The 20721-nt window shown below is 52.3% G+C and overlaps 1 protein-coding gene across 1 annotated transcript in view; it reads right to left on the reverse strand.

The window, feature by feature from the left end:
* The window catches only part of GSG1L (GSG1 like), a 212314-nt gene that overhangs the window by 58186 nt on the left and 133407 nt on the right, over positions 1–20721 (reverse strand). The window contains exon 3 of the mRNA XM_087449209.1: positions 20164–20316. Coding sequence (XP_087305335.1) covers positions 20164–20316 — 153 coding nt within the window. The remainder of the gene's footprint in view (positions 1–20163; positions 20317–20721) is intronic.

The following is a 20721-nucleotide window of genomic DNA, read 5'->3' on the forward strand; positions in this document are numbered from 1 at the left end:
ATATCCCCCCTACAGGCACTTCAGCTCCCTGGAGCAGAAATGGTGTCTGTTTTGCTCATTGCTGTGTCTCCGGTGCCTAGAACAGTGCTGGGCACAGAGGAGGTGCTCAGGAAATATTGACTAAGCTAATAATCAGCAAGTGAAAAAGAATTAGGTAGATTAAAATATGCTGACCAAAAATGACCTCCAAGAAAGAGTGAGGGAGAAAAGCAAGGCATAGAAGAGTGAGTGCACCACGCTACCAGATATCTTAAAGATATTTAGAACAATTCTGGAAGGATAGACAAGAAGCTGGTAACAGCGGTTGAGGAAGGTTTCACAAAGGAGATGTTACCCGACCTGGGCCTTGAGGGAAAGGTGGGAAAAGAAGAGGAACAGTAATTTAGGCAGGAGGAACAGCATGGGTCTCCTCTGGAGACCAAGACGGCACCAGCCTCAGACGCTCTTCTGTGGGTCAGCTCAGCCCACCCCACATGCTGGGCTCCTGGCCATACTCAGCCCCAGGCCAGCAACCTCCTGGGACCCCCTGCCTCCTCCTTACCTCAGTCTCGCTGTGTGTGCTCCAGGTTTACCCGGCACCTGACCCTCTGTCTTCCCACTCCTGGCCTGGGCCTCGGAGCATGTTTTCCTGAACTGGAATCATCAAGACAGAATCATCCAGGGGCCCCTTTGGCTTTGTATCCTCCTGGTCACCCTGGGAAGCATCCCCCACCCCGGCACCACCTGGGATCTAATCCCTGGCTGTTCTGCTTGACGGGGAGCCCCGCAGGCCTTCTCAGCCTCTGGGGGATTCAGACAATTGCCCATGTGGGGAGTGGAGGTGGAAGGGGCTGCAGTGGATGAACACGAGCAGCAGGGCTCGGATGCCCCTCGCTCTCCCTCTCTCTCCCTCTCTCTGTTTGTGCTCTAACCACAGGCAGTACATGCACTTTCATAGTCTCTCTTTCTCTCTCTCTACATCTGCCTTCCTGTGTCTCTCTCTATTCCTGTCCCCTGTTTTTCTCTCTGCCTTTCTCTCCGTCTCTAGGTATCTCCATGAGTCTCTGTCTCTAGGTATCTCCATGAGTCTCTCTCTCTAGGTATCTCATACACATCCTTCCCTCTCCTGCTCTGGCCTGGTCTGTGCCCCACCCCTTACCTGAACCACCTACATTGCCACTGTAAGACCAAATCACTGCCACCATGAATCCCTGAGCTGCCCCAATATTACCAATTCTGTCAGAGTCATCACCCTGAGAGTCACTCAAGCACCAGGCACAGGGCCAAGCACTCCATACATGCTCACCCTTAAATCTTCACCACCCCCAGATAGTAGGTGTGACTATTATCCTATCTGGGGAGAGGGTAACCAGGGCTCGGGAAGATGGAGAACTTGACCAAAGGCACAGAGCTGGCAGCGAGACCAGGATCCACCCCGAGGCAATCTACCCTTCATTCCCGCCCAGCACAGCTTCTCACCTTCATTTTTCCAGACCTACAATGGAGCACTTGTGTGGGAGTCTCCAGCCTCCACCCCAAGAATGAGCTCAGGTTAACGAATGCAGCTCACGCCCAACCCCACTCCATTCCCTATCAGTGGCCCACCCTCGCCAGGTGCAAGGAGACAGCTGCCAATTTGAGGGGGCAGGAAGACTCCGATGTCTCCCCCTTGCACCTCCCACCACACACAGACGCCTCTTTGGGTTACTGTATGGCAGGTTTCTGTTTACACTCATCTCGTCAGCAAACATTTATGGAGGCCAACTTGCAGCCAGGTACTAGGGATACAGCAATGACAAGACAGACCCAATCCTGCCCTAAAGCAGGAGAGTGTCTGGCACACTGGTGACAAGGTGGGAAGCCCTGGGGGCAGAGGATGTGCCTAGATCAGTGCAGACGAGCGGGCCCCAGCCCTTGAGCCGTCCCAGGAGTCCCTCCCAGTCTCCTTCCCTTTGGTTAGTGGAGAACTCCAGTCTCCACTAAACCTTTACCAACCGTGTGTAAGACGCTGCAGAGCACAGCCTTTCCCCTACAACAGGGCTTTGGCCTCAGTTTCCCCGTCTAGTTCCCTACCCAACCCACTCCCCCAGGGCTGGATCCTATGTCTGTACAGCCCCAACTGGCTGCAGTCCCAGCCACCAGGAAGAGAGTAGGGCAGCAAGCTCCACCTTAGGACCTCCAGCTGCCATGCCCACCAACTTAGTTCCCGTTGAAGGCCACGCCCCCAGGCCCTACCCCTTCCTGACCACGCCCCCAGGCCCTACCCCTTCCTGACCACACCCCCAGGCCCTACCCCTCCCTGGCCACGCCCCCAGGCCCTACCCCTCCCTGGCCATGCCCCCAGGCCCTACCCCTCCCTGGCCACGCCCCTCAATCCAGTCTTCCTTTGCGCCAGTGCCGGGGCTTCCTCACATTTCTCCAGAGACCAGGCTCCCAAACGCCCTGGCATCCTTGCCGCTCCCACTGCACTGAGTGGGTTAAAACCGCTAGAAACAAGCAGTTCCAGGACCGCGGGTTTTACTTCCAATTTTTATTACACTTATTAAAATTCTTGCCTCCTCCTATCCCCCCAAAGCCCAATTTCTGCCTGGCCCTGTGCCTGGGGCCGGGCTCATTTGTATGAAGGGCCCAGTGGCCTGCATATTCCCCCAATCCTTGCTTCCAAGAGCATGCAAAGGATGTGGCAGAATTTCAATCACCATGCCCAGCCTCAGCGAGGCCAAGGACATGATGTAGCCTGCCCCTCGGCCCCACCTGCTGAAGACACACTGGCTGGCCCCCGGCTGACAGATCCTGGGTCCCTTCTAGAATCTTCAGACTCCTCTGCAGGCCCTGACTTACTTCTAACACTCCAACTCATTCACTCAACAAATATTTATTAAGCATCCTCTATATGCAAAGCATTGGGCCAGCCACTGGGGCTACAGCTGTGAATATGCCATGGCCATTCCCCCAAGGCTAATGAGGAGGATGACATAAATAGTGAAGTAAAATCAATTACTGCAAACATGAAAATAGAAACACATGCAGCCGAGATCCAAAACTGGCAGCCCGTGAGCTGAATCCGACCTGCAGATGTTGGCTAGAGCTGTAAAAAATGATGAATTTTTTGGCCAACATATAAAAATCTGGAGGATTTCCACTAAAATATGGGAGTTTGGGCTTCTCTTGTAAAAATCAGAAACTCTGGCAACACCAGGTCCACATTTCCCCCGGTTGGAGCTGTGTCTAGTAGTCAGGGCCTGTATTCACCAAGCCTCACAGGCCCCACCATGCCCATCGTCTCCCTGTCTGCTGCCCTTTGTCACTCCCGCAGTGTTCCGCTCACTCTCTCACTCACATTTCCTTCCAGCCACTGAAGGCATTTACCTTTCCGACCCCTGAAAGGGACCCGAGGGAGAGAAGAGGCCAGCTTTACCTAGGCCTGGGGAAAGGCTGGGAAGGAGAGGTGAGCTTCAAGCCGGGCCTGGAAAGATCAGCGTGTGTCCACCGAGAGGGGCGGGGGAGGTGGGGACGAAGGAGGGAGGCAGCCCAGACAGCGCCAGCAGCCCAAGCAAACGGAGGGAGGAGCGAAGCGGCCGGCAGCGGGGAGCTGGGTGCCGGGCCTCCCAGTCCCGCTGAATTTGGCATCACCTGCTCTGACGGGGCTGCGGTCTCAAGACTGTCCTAGTTCTGCTTCTGATCTCCTGGGACCTGCTTGGACAGGTGAGAATGAGGGGACAGGTGGGTGCGGGCCATGAGGCGTAGGGGACTAAAATGAGAGGTTTCCAACTAGATCATCTCTAAGGCACCTCTGACTCTGACAGCTGGAATTTTTAAAACAACTTATTCTGAAATAATCAGAGTCACAGGAAGTTGCAAAGAAAGTCCCATGCACTCTTCCCCCACTGTTAACACTTACACAACTCGTGGGGTCCTGGGGTACAATATTAAAGGCAAGAAATTGACCTTGGCACAATTCAGATTTCCCCAGTTATGCATGCACCCTTGAGTGTGTGTGTGTGAGACAGTGTATGTAACTCTGTGCAATTTTGTCACATGTGTAGCCTTGCATAACCACCCTCACCATCAAGATATTCAACTGCACCATCCCAAGACCCCCTCATGTTGCCCCTTTATAGCCACACCCATCTGCCCGCCATCCCTAACCCTGGCAACCACTAATCTGTTCTCCATCTCTATAATTATGTTATGGCGCGAATGTTACATAAACGGAATCATGCAATATGTATCCTTTCAAGATTGGCTTTTTTTCACTCAGCAGCATTTCCTTGAGGTCCATCCAAGTTATTGCGTGGATCAATAGCTGGTCCTTTCTCGCTGAGGAGTATTCCACGGTACGGACGTACTGCAGTCTGTTTATTCACTCACCCGTCGAAGGACATTTGGTTAGTTTCCAGTTTGGGGCTATTACAAATACAGCTGCTGTGAACATGCACATACAAGCTCCTGTGTGAAAATGTCTTCCTTTATCTGAGATAAATGCCCAAGAATGCAATTGCTGGGTCTTATGGTAATTCTTTGGTAAATCCATTTTTACTTTTGAAAATAAGTGCTGAACTATTTTCTGAGTGGCTGTACCATTTTGCCTTCCCACCAGCAATGTATGGGGAGCAACTTTCTCGATAACTGGAATTGTATTTAAAAACAAAAAACTGGAGCTTTCGTTGGGGCCCAACCTTTCTGCGGTCTCAACCTTTCTGAGCAACCCCAGGATTTTGACACCCTCATCCTCATCATTGTCACCTCTCTCTCTGCCTCACCACCCCCAGGCCATAAGGTCATAGAAAGCAGGGGCCAGGCCCTGCTCAGATGTGCGGGCCTGGGTCCGGCACAGGCATGGTGCATAGAGGTGCTCTGTGAGGACAAATTAAACCACACAGAATGGGTAAGCAAGTCAGCAAAGACCCACAGCCAGTAAGTCAGTCAGAGAGGAGGGCAGACGCCAGCCTCCAGGTTCTCAGGGCATGGCCCCACTCACCCAGAGGCAGGCTGTACATGAAAATGCTCATCCTGAAAGGCCGCCGTGCCGCTAGCCTGCGCGCGCGCGCACACACACAAACACACACACACACAATCTAACTCTTTTTATGTTGAAAGCACAGACGTATATAGAGTACATAAACAGGTACATATACAGTATATCTGTGGAGTTAAAATTTCGTGGAGGGATGGGCAATCAGGAAAAAATGTCTAAAAAGGCTCCTTAGGGGAGCAGTAATGAAAAAAAGGTTGAGAAACACTGTCCTGGCAGCGTCCTGGTCCCTCCACCTGTGAGTCAGAGGGAGGAGGCTGCCCCGACCGCAGAGGAGCAGAGTGCGACCCTCTGAAAATGCACTCTGACCATCTCGCTCCCCTGATGTAGAACTGTCACTGGCTCCCACTGCCTCCAGAGGGAGGTCTGAACTGCCCAGGGTGGCCGCCTCTGCCCACAGCCCCCCACCCTTACAGCCCCCATGCCCACAGCTCATATCGCAGCTGCAGGAAACTACAGACTCACCTGTGCCCTCCAGGCCCTGCCGTGCCTCCTTGCCTTTGTACCTGCCGTTCCTTCTGCCTGAAATGCCTTTCCCCCATTCTTTACCTGATCTTTGTTCAAAGAACAGTTGCCTTGTCACCTCTGTGAGGGATCCTCCACCTTTCCGGGTGCTCCAGGTACCTGCAATGTTGTGTTCCTGCTGCTGTGGCAGCCTTCAACACATCAGATTGTCACTAAGCTGCATCCTAGACGGTTTCTCCAACTAGACTCTGAGTTCCCTGGAGACAGGGGCTGCGCTTAGTCAGCTGCAACCTCTAACTGGCATCTCAAGTCCGCATGCCCCAGATCTGAACTCCTGACCCTCCCACCGCTCCGCCCACCCCATCGGCCCCACCCGAGTGAAGGAGACTCCATCCTGCACGGCTCAGGCCACAAATCCCGGAACCAGCTGTGGCTCCTCCATCTCTCAGTCTCGCTCTCTCCACCTCCATCTCTCCTGCCTCTGGTCCATCAGTGCATCCTGTTGGTTCTACCTTTGAAACATATCCGGAAGCCAACCACCTCCCACACCTCCACCGTCGCCACCCTGTCTAAGGCACCCGAATCTCTCACCTGGACCACCGTAGTAGCTTCCTCACCGGTCTCCCTGCGCTTGCCCGTCTCAACATGGCAGCCACTGTGATCCCTTTCAGAATAGGTCAGATCACGCTTCTCTGATCAGAACCCTCCAATGGCTCTCCATCTCCTGGGGTCAAAGCCAAAGTCCTCACCACAGCCAACAAGGCCTCCACAGTCTAACTCTCTCCTCCTCCTGGTCTCCCCTGACCTTCCGCCTCTCTCCACCTTGCTCATCCCACCCCAGGCACATGGCTTCCATTCCTAAAGACACACCAGACACACTCCTGCCCCAGGGCCTTTGCACTTACTGTTCCTCATCTCTGGAATGCTCTTTCCCAGATATTCCCACGCTTTCTTCAAGTCTCTACTGAAATGTCACCTTTGCCAAGAGGCCTTCCCTGACCACCCTGTCTAAAATAGCCCCTCCTTCCACCATTCTCTAGCCCCTTACTTTATTTTTTGTCAAGGCATTTATCACCACCTGACATTATTTCATCATATTACCTTTGCTTGTCTAATTATTTGTCCCACTCCCCCTCACTAGATTGCACACTCCACAGTGCAGGGATGTTGTGGGTTTTGATCATGCTGTGTCTCCCAGATCTAGAATAGGCATTGGCAAACTATGGCCCACGAGCCAAATGTGGCTGGGAGCCTGTTTTGGTAAACAAAGTTGTTTTTTTTTCCAGTTTTATTCAGATATAATTGACATACAACATTGTATTGGTTTTAGGTGATTGATGGCTTGATATTTGTATATATTGTGAAATGATCACCACAATAAGTTTAGTTGACATCCATCACCTCACAGTTCAATTTTTTTTCTTGTGATGAGAACTTTTAAGATTACTCTCTTAGCAACTGTCAAATATACAATACAGTATGGTTAACTATAGTCACCATGCTGTACATCACACCCCCAGGGCTTATTTATCTTATAACTGGGAGTTTGTACCTTTTGACCCCTTCACCCATCTTGCCCGCCCCCAACCCCCACCTCTGGCAACTACCAATCTGTTCTCTGCGTCTATGAGTTTGGTTCTTTTAGATTCCACATATAAGTGAGATCATACGGTACTTGTCTTTCTCTGTCTGACTTATTTCACTTAGCATAAAGCCCTCAAGGTCCATCCATGTTGTCACAAATGGTAGACTTTCCTTCCTTTTTATGTCTGAATAGTATTCCATTGTATATATGTACCACATTTTCTTCATCCATTCACCTGTCGATGGACACTTAATTAGGTTGCTTCCATGTCGTGGCTGTTGTACATGATGCTGCAGAGAACACGGGGGTGCAGACAGCCCTTCAAAATAGCGATTTCATTTCCTTCAGATAATACCCAGAAGCGGAATCGCAGGATCATATGGTAGTTCTATTTTTAATCTTTTGAGGAACCCCCATAGTTAAAGTTTCATTGGAACATGCCCATGCCCATCATTTACATATGGTCTATGGCTGCTTTCAACAGCAGAATTGGGTAACTGTGACAGAGACCTTATGGTCTGCAAAGCCTAAAATATTTTACTATCTGACCCTTTTAGAGGAAAAGTTTGCTGACCCCTGTTCTAGAACAACGTCTTGTGCATAGGAGCTCAATAAATCTTGGTTAAATGAATGAATGAACCAATGATAGCTATGGCTATTCTCAGAATCCTACCGCTGTAATTCGTTAAGACACACACACACATAAACACCCACAGCCATTTTCCAGACTTTATTCAACAGTGGAGGGTCCCCAAGGGCCTAGGAGTTGGAGAGGGAGGTAATCACAGGATTAACTTTGATAACGGGTCTGGTACACAGTAGAGGCTCACTAAATGTTGGTGTCTACCACTGTTTTCTCTGTGTCTCCTCCCCCCCGCGCCCCCGTCTCTGTCTCTGTCTCTTTCTCCCCATGCGTGTGTCTCCCTCCATCCTAGTGGGTCTGTTCATCTTTCTCTGCCTCCCCATCTCTTTCCTTGTCAGAGAACTTCCACTCTCCTAGCCCTGGGCAGACTGAGATATGACAGGAAATATTTCCCACTGGAGGTCCTGTCTCAAACCTCACACCCCCAGAATGTAGCCCCCTGTCCTCCTGACCTCAGGGACGACTCCCCTGTTTCCCCATCACAGTCACAACCTGGGCACCTCAACAACTCTCACCCTTGTACTCCAGTTTACGGATCATCAGGTCCTGCCAATTCTGCTTCTCGCAAACCCACCCACAGTCCTCTGTCCCCACTGTGGCCAGACACCCACATAGCCTCACAGCTGGGCTCCCGGTATCTGTGGTGGCCCCTTCCTCTACCCAAGAACCATCTTTCTAGAACTCACCCTGACCTTGTCCCTTCTTTGCTTAAAACCCTCAGTGGTTCCCCATTACACCCCATCCTGGGCGAAGCTCACGTTTCCTAGCCTGGCATCCACCGCTGGCCACAATCCCACCCAAGTGTCCACTTCCCCACCCCCAGCCAGCGCAGTCCAGTCCCCCACTCTAGCTGAGTCACTTTCCTGCTGAAAACGCTTGATGCCTGGCTGCCTCCCTGTCGTCCATGGAGAAAACTCAAGCCCTGTCCCGCCTGCCTCTGCATCTCATGTCTGTCCTCCCCGTGCTCCCCAGGCTCCTCCACGGCTGCCCCTCACAGATCCTCCACCAACACTGACCCGGGCCTTCGCACTCGCCGCCCCCCTGTGTGGAGCACTCTCTCTCACCCCCTCCACCCCCACTGCCTCCTCACCGGCTAAGTCCGCCCGTCCTTCAGGGCCCTGGGCCCCAGGTGGGCAGGTCCCCCTGGGCTGTTTCACAGCCTTGAGACTCTCGCTTCCCATCACAGCCCCAACCACTCATTAATTCACTGCCTCCCCACTAGACACAAGGCCCCGGGGGCAGAGAGCTTGCTTGATTGTTTCCCGGCACCTGGTACCGAGCGAAATGCTCAAGGACTATTTGTGGAAGGAAGGAGGGAAGGGAGGGAGGAGAAAGGAGTGAAGAATGGATGCACTGTGTCCCCGGAGCCTCTCTGCATTGTCCCCCTGCTCCCTCCTCAGCAAGGGCTTTCCCACCTTTCCACCATCCTTTAAGGTTTCATTGATGCTGAGTGGTTCTGGAAGTTTCTGTCAGCCTCGGGGTGGAGTTAACACCTAGACCCCGGTGAGAGGCTGGCTGTCAGAGCTCCCCTCCCCCAGCTCCAAGCAGTCCCAGCCCGCCGGCCTCCGCTCCCTGCTGCCCACCCGGTGACAGTCACAAGGAAAACGAAGCCCGGATGAAAGTTGGCAACACAGAGTCAAAAAAATATTAAAAAAAAAAGACCCTTGTTTCTGGCAAGTGGAGAGAAGCTGAGGGGAAATGAAGCGAGCACTGGACTAGGAGAAGAGGAACAATTCGAAGCAGCGACAGCCAGAAAGGCTGGCGTCGGGTGGGCGATTTCTACCTTAGGACAGAGGAGGGGAGGATGTGGACTCTTCTAAGAAGAAACTAAGGATGCGTTCACAGAATAATACACGTGCGAAGTGCCCCATATACAGGGTGAGCAGACAGCTTACCATCCGAACCAGGACGCTTCTGAGTGAGAAGACCACTGTTAGTAACGATGCTGGGACCGTCCTGGGCCAACCAGGACCACGGTCACCCACCCTGAAGTGTACAGCCCTGCACCCGGCCCCCGCATCCGCGTTACTGTTCTCGCCCAAGAGCCCAACGCTGTTTGACAAGCAGGTCCTGAGGACACGCTGCACGTCCATGCGCTCCACTGGCTCTTCCCGTGGGTGATTCCATGTCACTGCTCAACTCCATCCTGTGCTGCTTTTTCGGGGGGGACACAGGGACTCAGAGAATACAAGTACTTTTCCTGGCCACACAGTTTAATTTTATTTATTTATTTATTTTTTCCCCCAAAGCCCCAGTAGACAGTTGTATGTCATAGTTGCACATCCTTCCAGTTGCTGTATGTGGGACGCGGCCTCAGCATGGCCGGAGAAGCAGTGCGTCGGTGCGCGCCCGGGATCCGAACCCGGGCCGCCAGCAGCGGAGCGCGAGCACTTAACCGCTAAGCCACGGACCCCACACAGTTTAAATGTGGCTCGGCTGGCGTTTGATCCTGTCTGTCCGGGTCCAAAGTCCACGCCTGTCCTACTAGGGCAAGTTGCAAACCGGAAAGCTCAAACCAGCAACCCCACCCAGGGGTCTAGCCCCGGGCGTCCCTCCGCAAGGCACTCATGGGTTCAGCGAGTCTTTGCCGAGGGCCAGGCCCCTTGCCAGGCCTCGGGGATGCAGCAGGGAAGAAGAAAGACCAGGCCCCTGCTCTCAAGGAGCCCACTGTCCAGGGCAGTGGTTCTCACCCAGGCGTGGCTTTGCCTCCCCAGGGACACTGGGCAATGTCTGGAGACATTTTTGGTGGTCTGGACTTGGGAGGGGTGCTGCTGGCAGCTGGGCGGTAGAGGCCAAGGATGCTGCTGAACATCCTATGATGCCCAGGACAGCCCCTCTCCCCCTGCAACAAAGAACGATCCAGCACAGAATGTTGTGCAAGGCTGAGAAAACCTGGTCTGCAGGGAAGAGGTGGGGAGGCAGACAAGCAAACAAATTGGTATTGGTATATAAATTCTTCTATCCACTCTACAAATATTTAGTGAGTGGCTACCACGTTTTAGGCACTATTGGAACAGCAGTAAGTGCCACTAAAGAAAACACAGCAGGAGGGGATGGAAAGTGGCAGGGAAGGGCAGACCTCCTAGGGAGCTGAGGTTTGCGTGGAGACCTGAAGGGGGGTGGGAAGTGCCCAAGACAGCGTGCAGACGTCAGGCCCAGAGGAGCCCAGGGCCTGGGCGGGAACAAGCTCAGAGTGGGTGAGGAGCAGCGAGTGGGTGAGCTGTGGCAGATGGAGCTGGACAGGAGGGCAAAGGCCACATTTCGTAGTCACGGAAAGGAGTTTGGATTTTATTCTACAAATGTACCATTTGATAAACACCAAATAAAAATGACAAAAACAGACTTCATACAAAATCCTTAAAATGGTCAAACTAGGCTAAATGAGAAAAGACTTCTATCTATTTCTAAATCTGCAAAGGGGCTGGAACTTTCTCACATGGAGAGCTGTACATCTGGTGAATATCAACTTAAGGTCAACAGTGAGTATGCAAATTAACCAATAGGGAAACAGGTGTGGCTGGATAATATTTGAAGATGTTAATTCCTGTTTTGTCCCCCTCTCCCTTCCCTTCATTGTGGGTAAGAGGCTCTGGACTTCCTCCTCCCAGAGGTTTTGCAGGAAGGGAGGAAGTAACACCCATCTGCAGACCCTTCCCTTCTGGCTCTGACTTCAGAAGCCAGACTTTACTGAGGACATAGGTCAGAGGCCTCTGAGGGGCAGAGAAAGAATGAGCTGTCTTCTGGCTCTCAGGACAAAAAACGGGTTGGATTTTCCTTGGCTGGGGCGGGAGAGGGGATCTACAGTGATGTTTTGTTGGCTGGCATGATTTTGAATTCAGAACTTAAACACAGGGTTACCATGTGACCCAACAATTCCTCTCCTAGGAAAACATGTCTACACAAATACTTGTACATGGATGTCCACAGCAGCATTACTCATCTGAGCCGAAAAGTGGAAACAACACACCTGCCCATCAACTGATACATAGAGAAACAAAATGTGATTTATCTGTGCTGTGGAATATTACTTGACAATGAAAAGGAATAGAGTGCGGATACATGCCATGACGTGGATGAACCTTGAAAACATCCTGCTAAATGAAAGAAGCCATCCACAAAAGACCATATGTTGTATGATTCCATTTAAACAAAATGTCTAGAATAGGTGAATCTATGAAGATAGAAAGTAGATTAGTGGTTGCCTAGGGCTGGGAATGTTGGTGGAAAATAGTGACTGCTAGTGGATAGAGGATTTCTTTCGGGGGTGAAAAAAATGTTTTAAAACTAGACCACGGTGATTGATAAAACCATAGATTGCCATTTTTTTATTGAGGCAACACTGGTTTATAACATTATATAAGTTTCAGGTGTACATCGTTATATTTTGGATTGTACACTTTAAATGGGTGAACTTTACGATATGTAAATTATGTCCCAATAAAGCTGTTTAAAAAAACATTTTGAATTAAAACTCAGGAGATTTTGCCATAAAAACCCAGATTTTGGCCTTCCTTGAATGCCATGCGTGTTTTTCCATGGCAACAATGGGCTGCTGCTGGGCGTGCTCTCCCAGGTTTGCCAGTGTCCTCACGTTCCCTCTGGCATTACATCTGGCAGCTTTACTCATGTATGTCACCCGCAGGGTCCCTGAGCATTGCACTTGAGACCTCTGAGCTGGAGTGACGAGACCCCAGGTCCTGAAGTTACCAGCCTCGTTCTCCCATCTCATGTCTGACCCTGGCCGCCAAGAGCCCTGGGGACCAGAGGCTCAGCAGCAACCCCCATGGACCCACGTAGTAGTAAAGCTCATGGGTTTTGAAGCCAGAATGGCCGATCACCAGCCCTGTGCCTCTGTTTTCTCGACTATAAAATGGGGATAATAACAGCAGCTGCCATCACAGTGCTCAACAGAGGTGATGAGTTTAGGACGGTGCCTAGCACGTAGTAGATGCTCAGTACATGGGAGCTATTGAGCCCATGATTTCCTGTCTGCAATTTCAAATCCCCAGGAGTTCTGAAATCCGAAAGCTTTTTCATAACTCATTGGCCACGACACCTGACTTGGCCAGAACTCATTTAGCAGCAAAGCCTGACCTGAATGGATGTGAAGCTACTGACTGTTTTTATTTATCCCCCGGCATGAATATTCATGTGTTTTACTACAGAAATATGAATGTGTTTGCTTATAGGGTGCTGCCCCGGCCCCTGCTGGGGGTGAGGTAGTGAGTGGCCTGTGTTTTATGTTGGCTCCCCAAATCTGAAAGGTTCTGAGTTCTGGAACACTTCTAGCCCCAAGGGCTTCAGATCAGGGGCTGTGACCTGTGATGAAGATGATGACAATCCCCTGCCCTCTTTGTCCGACACTGCATAAGACCACACAATTGTAAGCACTGCCCCAGGCAACGGCAGCAGGGACAAAGCCCCGAAAAATTCTGAAGGTAAATCTTCTACCAGCCCAGGAGGATGGGAGGGTAGAATTAAATTAAGTTCCTCTCCTTGACACCTGGGTTCAGGGGCTGAGAAGCACGCCAGCCAGGTTAGCCTTAGAGGACCGGGTCTGGGGAGCCCCAGCTTGGCCTGCTACCTCATGGGCACAGGAGGGGCTGGAACAGGGAGCTGGGGAGGGGCAGAGCCACCAAGGACTACTCACCAGGCCGAGCGAGCCCAGCCCTCTCGCAAATGTGTAAGGCACTTGTCCCAAATCAGAGAAGGCTGTCCAGGCCCCTCCCTCCCTCAGATGTTATCCATGGCTCCCGTCTGCCCAAACAAAACACAGCTGCAACAGGTGACAGCTCAGCTGCAGGTACAGCACTGCCTGCCTTTTACATAATAAAGAATTTGACTGGCCTTTTCCCCTGGTTCCTGGGAGGGAGACTCTAAACCCTTGGAATTTCCTGAGTAATAGGAGCGTCTTTGTTAGTCATGAGCCCTCAGATCACACCTGAGTTTATGCTAATGAATGGATGACTCAGGATGGGGGCGGTCACCAGGAAGACCAACCTTGGGATTAGAGGGTTAAGGCTGTGAGCCAGCCTCCTCCGGGAGGGGGTGGGGCTGGAGATTGGGTTCCAGTCCATGGCTGATGGTTCCATCAATTATGCCTACGCAAGGAGACTCCAGTAAAAACTCGGGACACCAGGCTCAGTGAGCTTCCTGGTTAAGGAACCCATTGCTGTGCCGGGAGGGTGATGCTCCTGATTCCATGGAATCAGGCGCGTACAGAAGCTCTGCATTTGAGACCCTCTCAGATCTTACTCTCTGTGTCTCCTCCTTTGGCTGGTCCTGATCCGTATCCTTTATGAGAATACTGTAATCCTAACTAGAGCACTGTCCTGAGTTCTGTGAGCAGTTCTAGTGATTTTTGAACCTGAGGGGGTTGTGGGAACCATGACTTTGGAGCCAGCTGGTCAGAAGTGAGGGTGGCCTGGGGACCCCCTGACCTTGCGGCTGGTACCTGCAGTGGGGCAGTCTTGCTGGGACCCGTGGCATCTGATGCCAGCTCTGGGCGGATAGTGTGGAATTGTATGCAGGGCACCAGCTGGTGTCAGAACACCCGTCTTAGCCCTGATCTGACTTCCTGTGGCAGATGCCCATATGACCCATCTCAGTCCCCCACCGGTATCCCCTTGGCCTACGCCAGAGGTCACCTGCAGCTCTGGTTAGGCAGTTCTTGAGCATGTTGGTGGCTTCCCTCCTCAAACACTTGCTTTCTTAGGTGGAGAAGGCTAGAAATTCTAGGGGGGTTACTGCCCCAGGAGTGACCCTAAACCAGCGACAGATGGGAGCTGGTGAAGGGATCCTGCAGCTTTCCCAGGGGTCTTTACCCAATCTCTCAGAGGGTCCCCAGCAGGATGGAACCCCAGTTGCCCACAGTGGTCACCTGGTCATCCCTTTAGTGGCTCTCCTCCCGTCCTGTCTTCTCCACTCTCCCACCATACTTCCTGGGCTCACCTCCCAAATCAACTACTTGCCCCCACCTTCATCTTAAGGGCTGCTTTGGAGGAACCCAAATGCAGACCTCTGCCATTCCTGGGGCTCTGAGTTCTTCAGCTCCACTGCCGACCTGATAATCTCCCAGCTTGACAAGCCTTTGGGACTTGCAGTCAGCCAGTTCCTTTGGGCAACCACTTGTCCACCATTGCATAATAATCCTGCTTGGTCCATGGCTAAACCCACACCACCGGTGTGCATAAGAACCCAGGCCTGGCTAATCAGAGTATTTCATCCTCTGGCAAGGTAACTGGTTCAGGAATGAGTCTATGAACCTAGTTGGTCCAATCATAGGCCTCCTTGGAGTTTTGTAGGAGCTGGAAAGGAGTTCTCTCTACCTCTGGAACCTTCTGTAAGCCTGGAGCAGCTTGTGACCATCGCTCTCCAAGTGGACAGGGCCTGACCGAGACTGATGCCAACACAGAAGAAGGCAGAGTGTGGAGATACAGACCGATTCCTGAAGACATGATCACCTGGATGCAGCAATACCTGAAGCCTAAACACCCTGTACTTTTCAATTACATGAGCGAATAGATTTCCACCACCACTCCCTTCCGTCCTTCAGCTGATTTGATTGGGTTCTCATCACTTGCAATCAAAAGAATCTTTACTAATATGGAAACACTCATTTCTCTGACTTAGATCCTCTGCATTTCTAGACACAGAAGTACTTGCTCTCTAAGCTATAGGCAAGACACCCAGTCTGGCCAGGGCAAGGGGACTGAACAGAGGGAACTATGGGCGTGGGATTCTTTCAGCACAGGCTGGAGGTGGCAGGGTGGCTGGTGGAATTAGGGTCTCAAGGAAACTCATCCTATAAGTAAATTACAGTAAGTTGCAAATCACCACTCTAAGAGTGAGCTCCAGAAAAAAGGTAAGGAATGAAGTGAAGGGAGGACTGGGGCAGAATTCACGACCCCGGGAAACCTCGCTTTGGGGAGGCTGCCAAGACCGAACGCAAAACTCGCATGCGAGCTTCCTGGTGGCCAATGAAAAGGCAAAAGGCATGGGTTCCCCAGCCCACCTTCACTCAGACCACGTGTGACACTAATGGCTCTGCCAGGTGCCTCCTGGGACCCCGGCTTCCTGGCCCTGCGGCTGCACATGGGCCTGGGGAGCACGCTTTGCAGGCCTCGCAACCTGGGTCCTGAGGATTCTGGGGGCCCCACTGGTGTCTGCAGAGCAGAGGGATTTGCATGCTTTGTCCCTCGGGCACCAGGCCTCCAGGTCCGCAAGCTCTCTCCAAAACACTGTGGGGTCCCCCTCGCTGGCCATACAGCTGCTGGCTCTTGAACTCATAACTCACACTGAAAACAGCTCCCGAAACCCGGGTTCCAAAGACCTACCTCGTCCTTGGTTGCTTTTTGTTTTATCGCAAAATTTCCTTTTCTTGTTACTTAATAAAACACTCTTGCTGACTTCTCTGATTATTTCCCAGAAACGGTCACGTTTCTCCTCATGCCAGCGCAGTTTTTACTAAAAGCCCACAGTTCACTGGACCGTGTAGGAATTCTGCAGATGACTTTCTTTTTTCCTAAGTAGATCCGCCTCATTTTTCGGAGGAACTGGGGAAGAACAGACATCTTCCAGCCCGCTCTCACATCCCTTCTGGAATACAGGACTCTGGTCCCTGGGGGAAGAGACCGCGGCCCAGGGAGCTCTGTCTTCTCCAGCACTTCTCGGCTGGAGTCACAGGACCAGGCTGGGGGCGGAGATGGGACGGATGACATGGCAGCTGGGGCCGCCGCTGGTCTGGAATTGGTCTTGCTTGGTCCTGAGACACGGAGAAAAGCCGTGGCCCAGTGCTGGGCCACATTATGACTTTCATGGGCCCATTCCTCCATAAAATATATATTAAAAATTACATTTATGGCTGCAATGGTATAAAGACAAATATAACCCAGCCTAGAGTCATTCATATATCTTTATTATTATTGTACTCATTTTTTTCTTCTGATTTTAAAAGCAGTCAAAATGGAAGCATTTCGTGGGCCCCTAGAAGCACTGTGAGCTCCCGGCCCTGGGCCAGTGGGCCACCAATCACAGCCCAGCTCCCCGCCCTCGGGCCCCCGCTCTGTCCGACCACCCTCCTGCCAGGAACACGGGATTGGGAAGACAGCTCTGCTGTCCTGGCCCTGCACCCCTTCTCCTCCGCTGAAGAGTCTGAACCCCTCGGCCACAGCCTCCCTGTGACAGGGCTGGTGCCGGGGGCCATGATCTGCCCCTCTGTTTATTAAGGACAGCTAAGAATAACAGTAACAACAACGACATCCTGAATCTCAGGTGCCAGGCAGGTCAGCGCTTGGCTCTCTCCTGGTGGTGTGTTTCTCCCGGGTCTGTCCTCTCCCGGGCATGAATACAAACTCCTTTCTCCCCACCACTTGCTACTTGGTCTTATTACATCACCTGGCTGCTACATACGTCTCGGTTACTGTTTTCTGAGGACTTAAAAGTCTTCTCCTTCCATCCCTCACTCCTGCAGCTCATGCTGTGAAAGGAGCACAGGCCCTTGAAGCCAGCAGGAGCCAGGTTTAATCCCAGCTCCTCAACGAACCAGCTGTGTGACCTTGTGCAAGTCAATTAACCTCCCTGAGCCCTGCATTATTTATCTGCCTGAAATTACGGAGACAATCATTTTCTTTAGCAGTGGGACTCCCTGCTAGAAGGAAACTGGAGGTTTTTTTGAGGGTGAAAACCTTGGTAAGCCGTTTGAGGTAGGGGGAAGAGCCCCTCACCCCTACCCCGCGGGAGGCCTGCTTGAAGAACTGGAGATGGGGGCCTTGGGCTGACCCCCAGCTTCTGTTTTGTGACCGGAGTAATCAGGTTGAGGGGGAGGGCTGGATGCTTGGTGGAAGGAAAGAAAAGGGGAGAGGAAGGTGCTGACGAGGAAGAGGAGCCTGGATGCCCCGCAGCACATCACACCCCTCCTGTTCATCATCTCCTCTATCTGCTCTTTTCCCACCTTCCCCGTCTCGGGGCTACCACCACTCATCCCGTCCCTGGCCAAATGCCAGCCAGGGGACCCCCAGATCAGGGACTCTGGCCATCTGGACCTAAGAGCACCCTTCTCAGAATAATGTTTTCAGCTGCATAAAGTAAACACACAGGATTACAGAGGAAGCCAGTTATACTGAAATACAGTTAGCAAAATAGTCAAACACATTTGTTGTACAGGAATATGTGCTTCTTCATTAACATATTAGATAACAAGATGCGGCAGGAGCTTAACAAGCATCGCACTGTTGAGGGAGTGCATTTCAAGGTATCTGCCACAGCTGTAGGGTGGCATGAAAAACATGGATTACTGCTGGTGACTACATCGCAAGTGCCTCCTCTACCGTGAATGTTGCCTCCGTTCATACTTGAAGGACATGCTACATGTCAGTTACAAATTAGAGAAATAAAGATGTAAACTTTCCCCCAGGCTCATGGATCCCCTGAATTCCATGGACTCCCAACTAGGAACCCCCGACCTAGATTCTCTGTTTTCCATACCCACCCCCCGCCACCCACCTCTCCTAATCAGTCTGCAAGCCCTGCAGACTTCACCTCCTGGCTGGAGGGCGTGTGTCTGCTTCCCCCATTCCCACTGCCACTGCACCCGGTCGGGGCCTCATCCTTTCTCACCTCCTGGCTGGCCTCCTCACCTCCATTCTTGCTCCACTCCATCCGTGCCGCACCCTGAACACTCATCCCCAAATGCAAACCTGACCATATCGCCCTTTGCTCTGAATTTTAACGGCCCCCATTGCCTACATCGTAAAATATCTAAAGACCACTGCGAAGCACCAAGACCCTCACCCAGCTCGCCAGCCTCACTTCTCAACACTCCTACTCCCCATTGTCTGCCTTCCCGCCATTCTGAATTACTTGAAGTTTCCAGAATAGGCCACCCCACCAGGCCTTTGCCCATGCTGTTCCCTCCACCCGGAATGCCCTCCCCAAGTTGTCCATCAAGCAAACGTTTACATTTTTTCCAAGTCTCGGCGCAAATGGTGCCTTCCCCATGCCCCACCCCCACATCCCCGCCCCTGGGCAAACGCAGGTGCCCTCCTGCACGACCCTCCCCATGCCCGGTACATAGAGATGAACTCGCCATGTTATAATGGTGTCATGAGTCTGTGTCTCACAGGATTATAAACTTCAGAAGGGCAAAGACTGAGTCATCTTTCCTTTAACCCCCCAAACCTAGTACAGTGTCTGGTCCCAATAGGCCTTCAATGAATGTTGGTTGAGTAAACGAATAAAAGATGAAGAAAAGAATAAACAGCCACTCAGTCCAGAATAGCCGGGAATGGGGTGAGCAGGAGCCAAAAGTGACACTGCTATGCTAAGAGGACCACGATGTTTTTCTTTTCTTTTCTTTACTATTATGGTGGGATTTCCCACCTCCTGGGGATGACGTCTCGCATGTTCTGACACATGGAGCGTGTTATAATTTCTTGAATTCAGCTCTCTATTCTTTGAGGGATCCCTCTGTCATTTATATATACACCTTAATTAGGGGGTGATTACTTCCCTTACCAAAAGGCTCATCGTTTCGGTTTCATTAAATAGAGAGTTCTTCCAATGCGTGAAGAATAGGATTAGATTTATAGAAATTCAATTTACATTTGGCTTTTTAGGAACAGCTGTCTTCCGCAGCCAAGCCTGCTCTGTCAGGCCGCCTGGAGTGATAGCTTACAGGCTGCTCTCGCTCCCTCTGGCATGCTCCCTGCTTAACCCCTGACCACCTGCATCTACCGAAACTGCTCTGCGCGCCTGGCCACCCGATCCAGTGGCCTTTCCTTAGAGGCCTCCGTCTCCACCTGCCTGAGTCACAGGACGCTGCTGACCATCCCATTCTTCCTAAAACCCTCAAAATCCCTGGCTCTGTGCCCTTTGCTCGCAATCTCTGTCCCCCTCACCCCTGGGATTCCAGGTGCGTCTGTCCATCCGGCTTCCCGCTGGGCATGTTCACGCGGATGTCTCAAAGGCAAACAAGCTACAGCAGATGCGTGCCCTCCACCCCAACAGGCGCCCCTCTCGCACCCCCGCGAAAGACACCCCGCCCACCCATTCTCACCACCACCTCCCTCTCCCTCGTGCCACAAATTCAATCCATCACCCAGCCACACGGCGCTCCTCTCCTGCATACATCTCCAGCTAACCCACCTCTCTCTCCCACACATGCCAGCGTCCACCAGCGCTGGAGCTGTCTGTTGCTGCTCATTACTGAACCCCAGTCCTCAGCACAGCGCCTGGCACTGACAGACACTCAATACACACGTTCTGAATGAGTGAAGAAGGGAGGGGACAAACCCATTTTACAAACTGTAAAACTGAGGCTCAGAGGAGAGAAGTGACTGGCCAAGGTCACCCAGTTGGAACAACCCAGCCCAAGGGCAGCTCCGGTGCCCGCTTTCCCCTCTGCTCTAAGCACAGGCTGGTTCCGGAGTGGTCCGGCCCAGGCCTGCCCCGCCTTACCTGAGAGCACCGTGAAGACGGCTGCGAAGGCGTTGAGTTTGAGCCCGTCAATGACATTGCTGGAGTGGAACAGCTCCAGACACATGAGGCTGAAGCCCACCACCAGCAGGAGGATGTAGAGCACCTCGGAGACCACCGACAGCCACAGGACCCCTGCAGGACAGAGGCAGAGGCCGTGAGAGGGGGGACACACAGGGTGGGGGTGGGGGGAGCTCTCCCTGCGGGCATTCCACCCTGCCCTTTGGCCGGGGGTCAGGCCTTCCTGATGGGGAAGGCGATCGTGGCTACCCATCCTCCTCAGCAGGATCGGCTCAGGACGCTGAGCCTCAGTCAGCGGGAGCCTGGCACCCTTGGGGGACGGTTACTGGTCCAGGGTGGCCTGCAACCGCCAAGTGGACCCATTTGGACTGGAGGGAAGCACTTGTATCCTGTGGCTGGACCAGAGGCTCTCTTTCCCCTCTCATCTGTCGGATGACTGCTGCTGGGAGGCATCTCTGGCCAGGAGGGCACCTGCCCTAGGATGAAGCTGACGCTGTTGCTGAGCAGAGGATGGAAGGG

Source organism: Ceratotherium simum, chromosome 26, assembly GCF_057802395.1.
Source record: "Ceratotherium simum simum isolate JZ-2026a chromosome 26, ASM5780239v1, whole genome shotgun sequence".
Taxonomy (NCBI): Eukaryota; Metazoa; Chordata; class Mammalia; order Perissodactyla; family Rhinocerotidae; genus Ceratotherium; species Ceratotherium simum.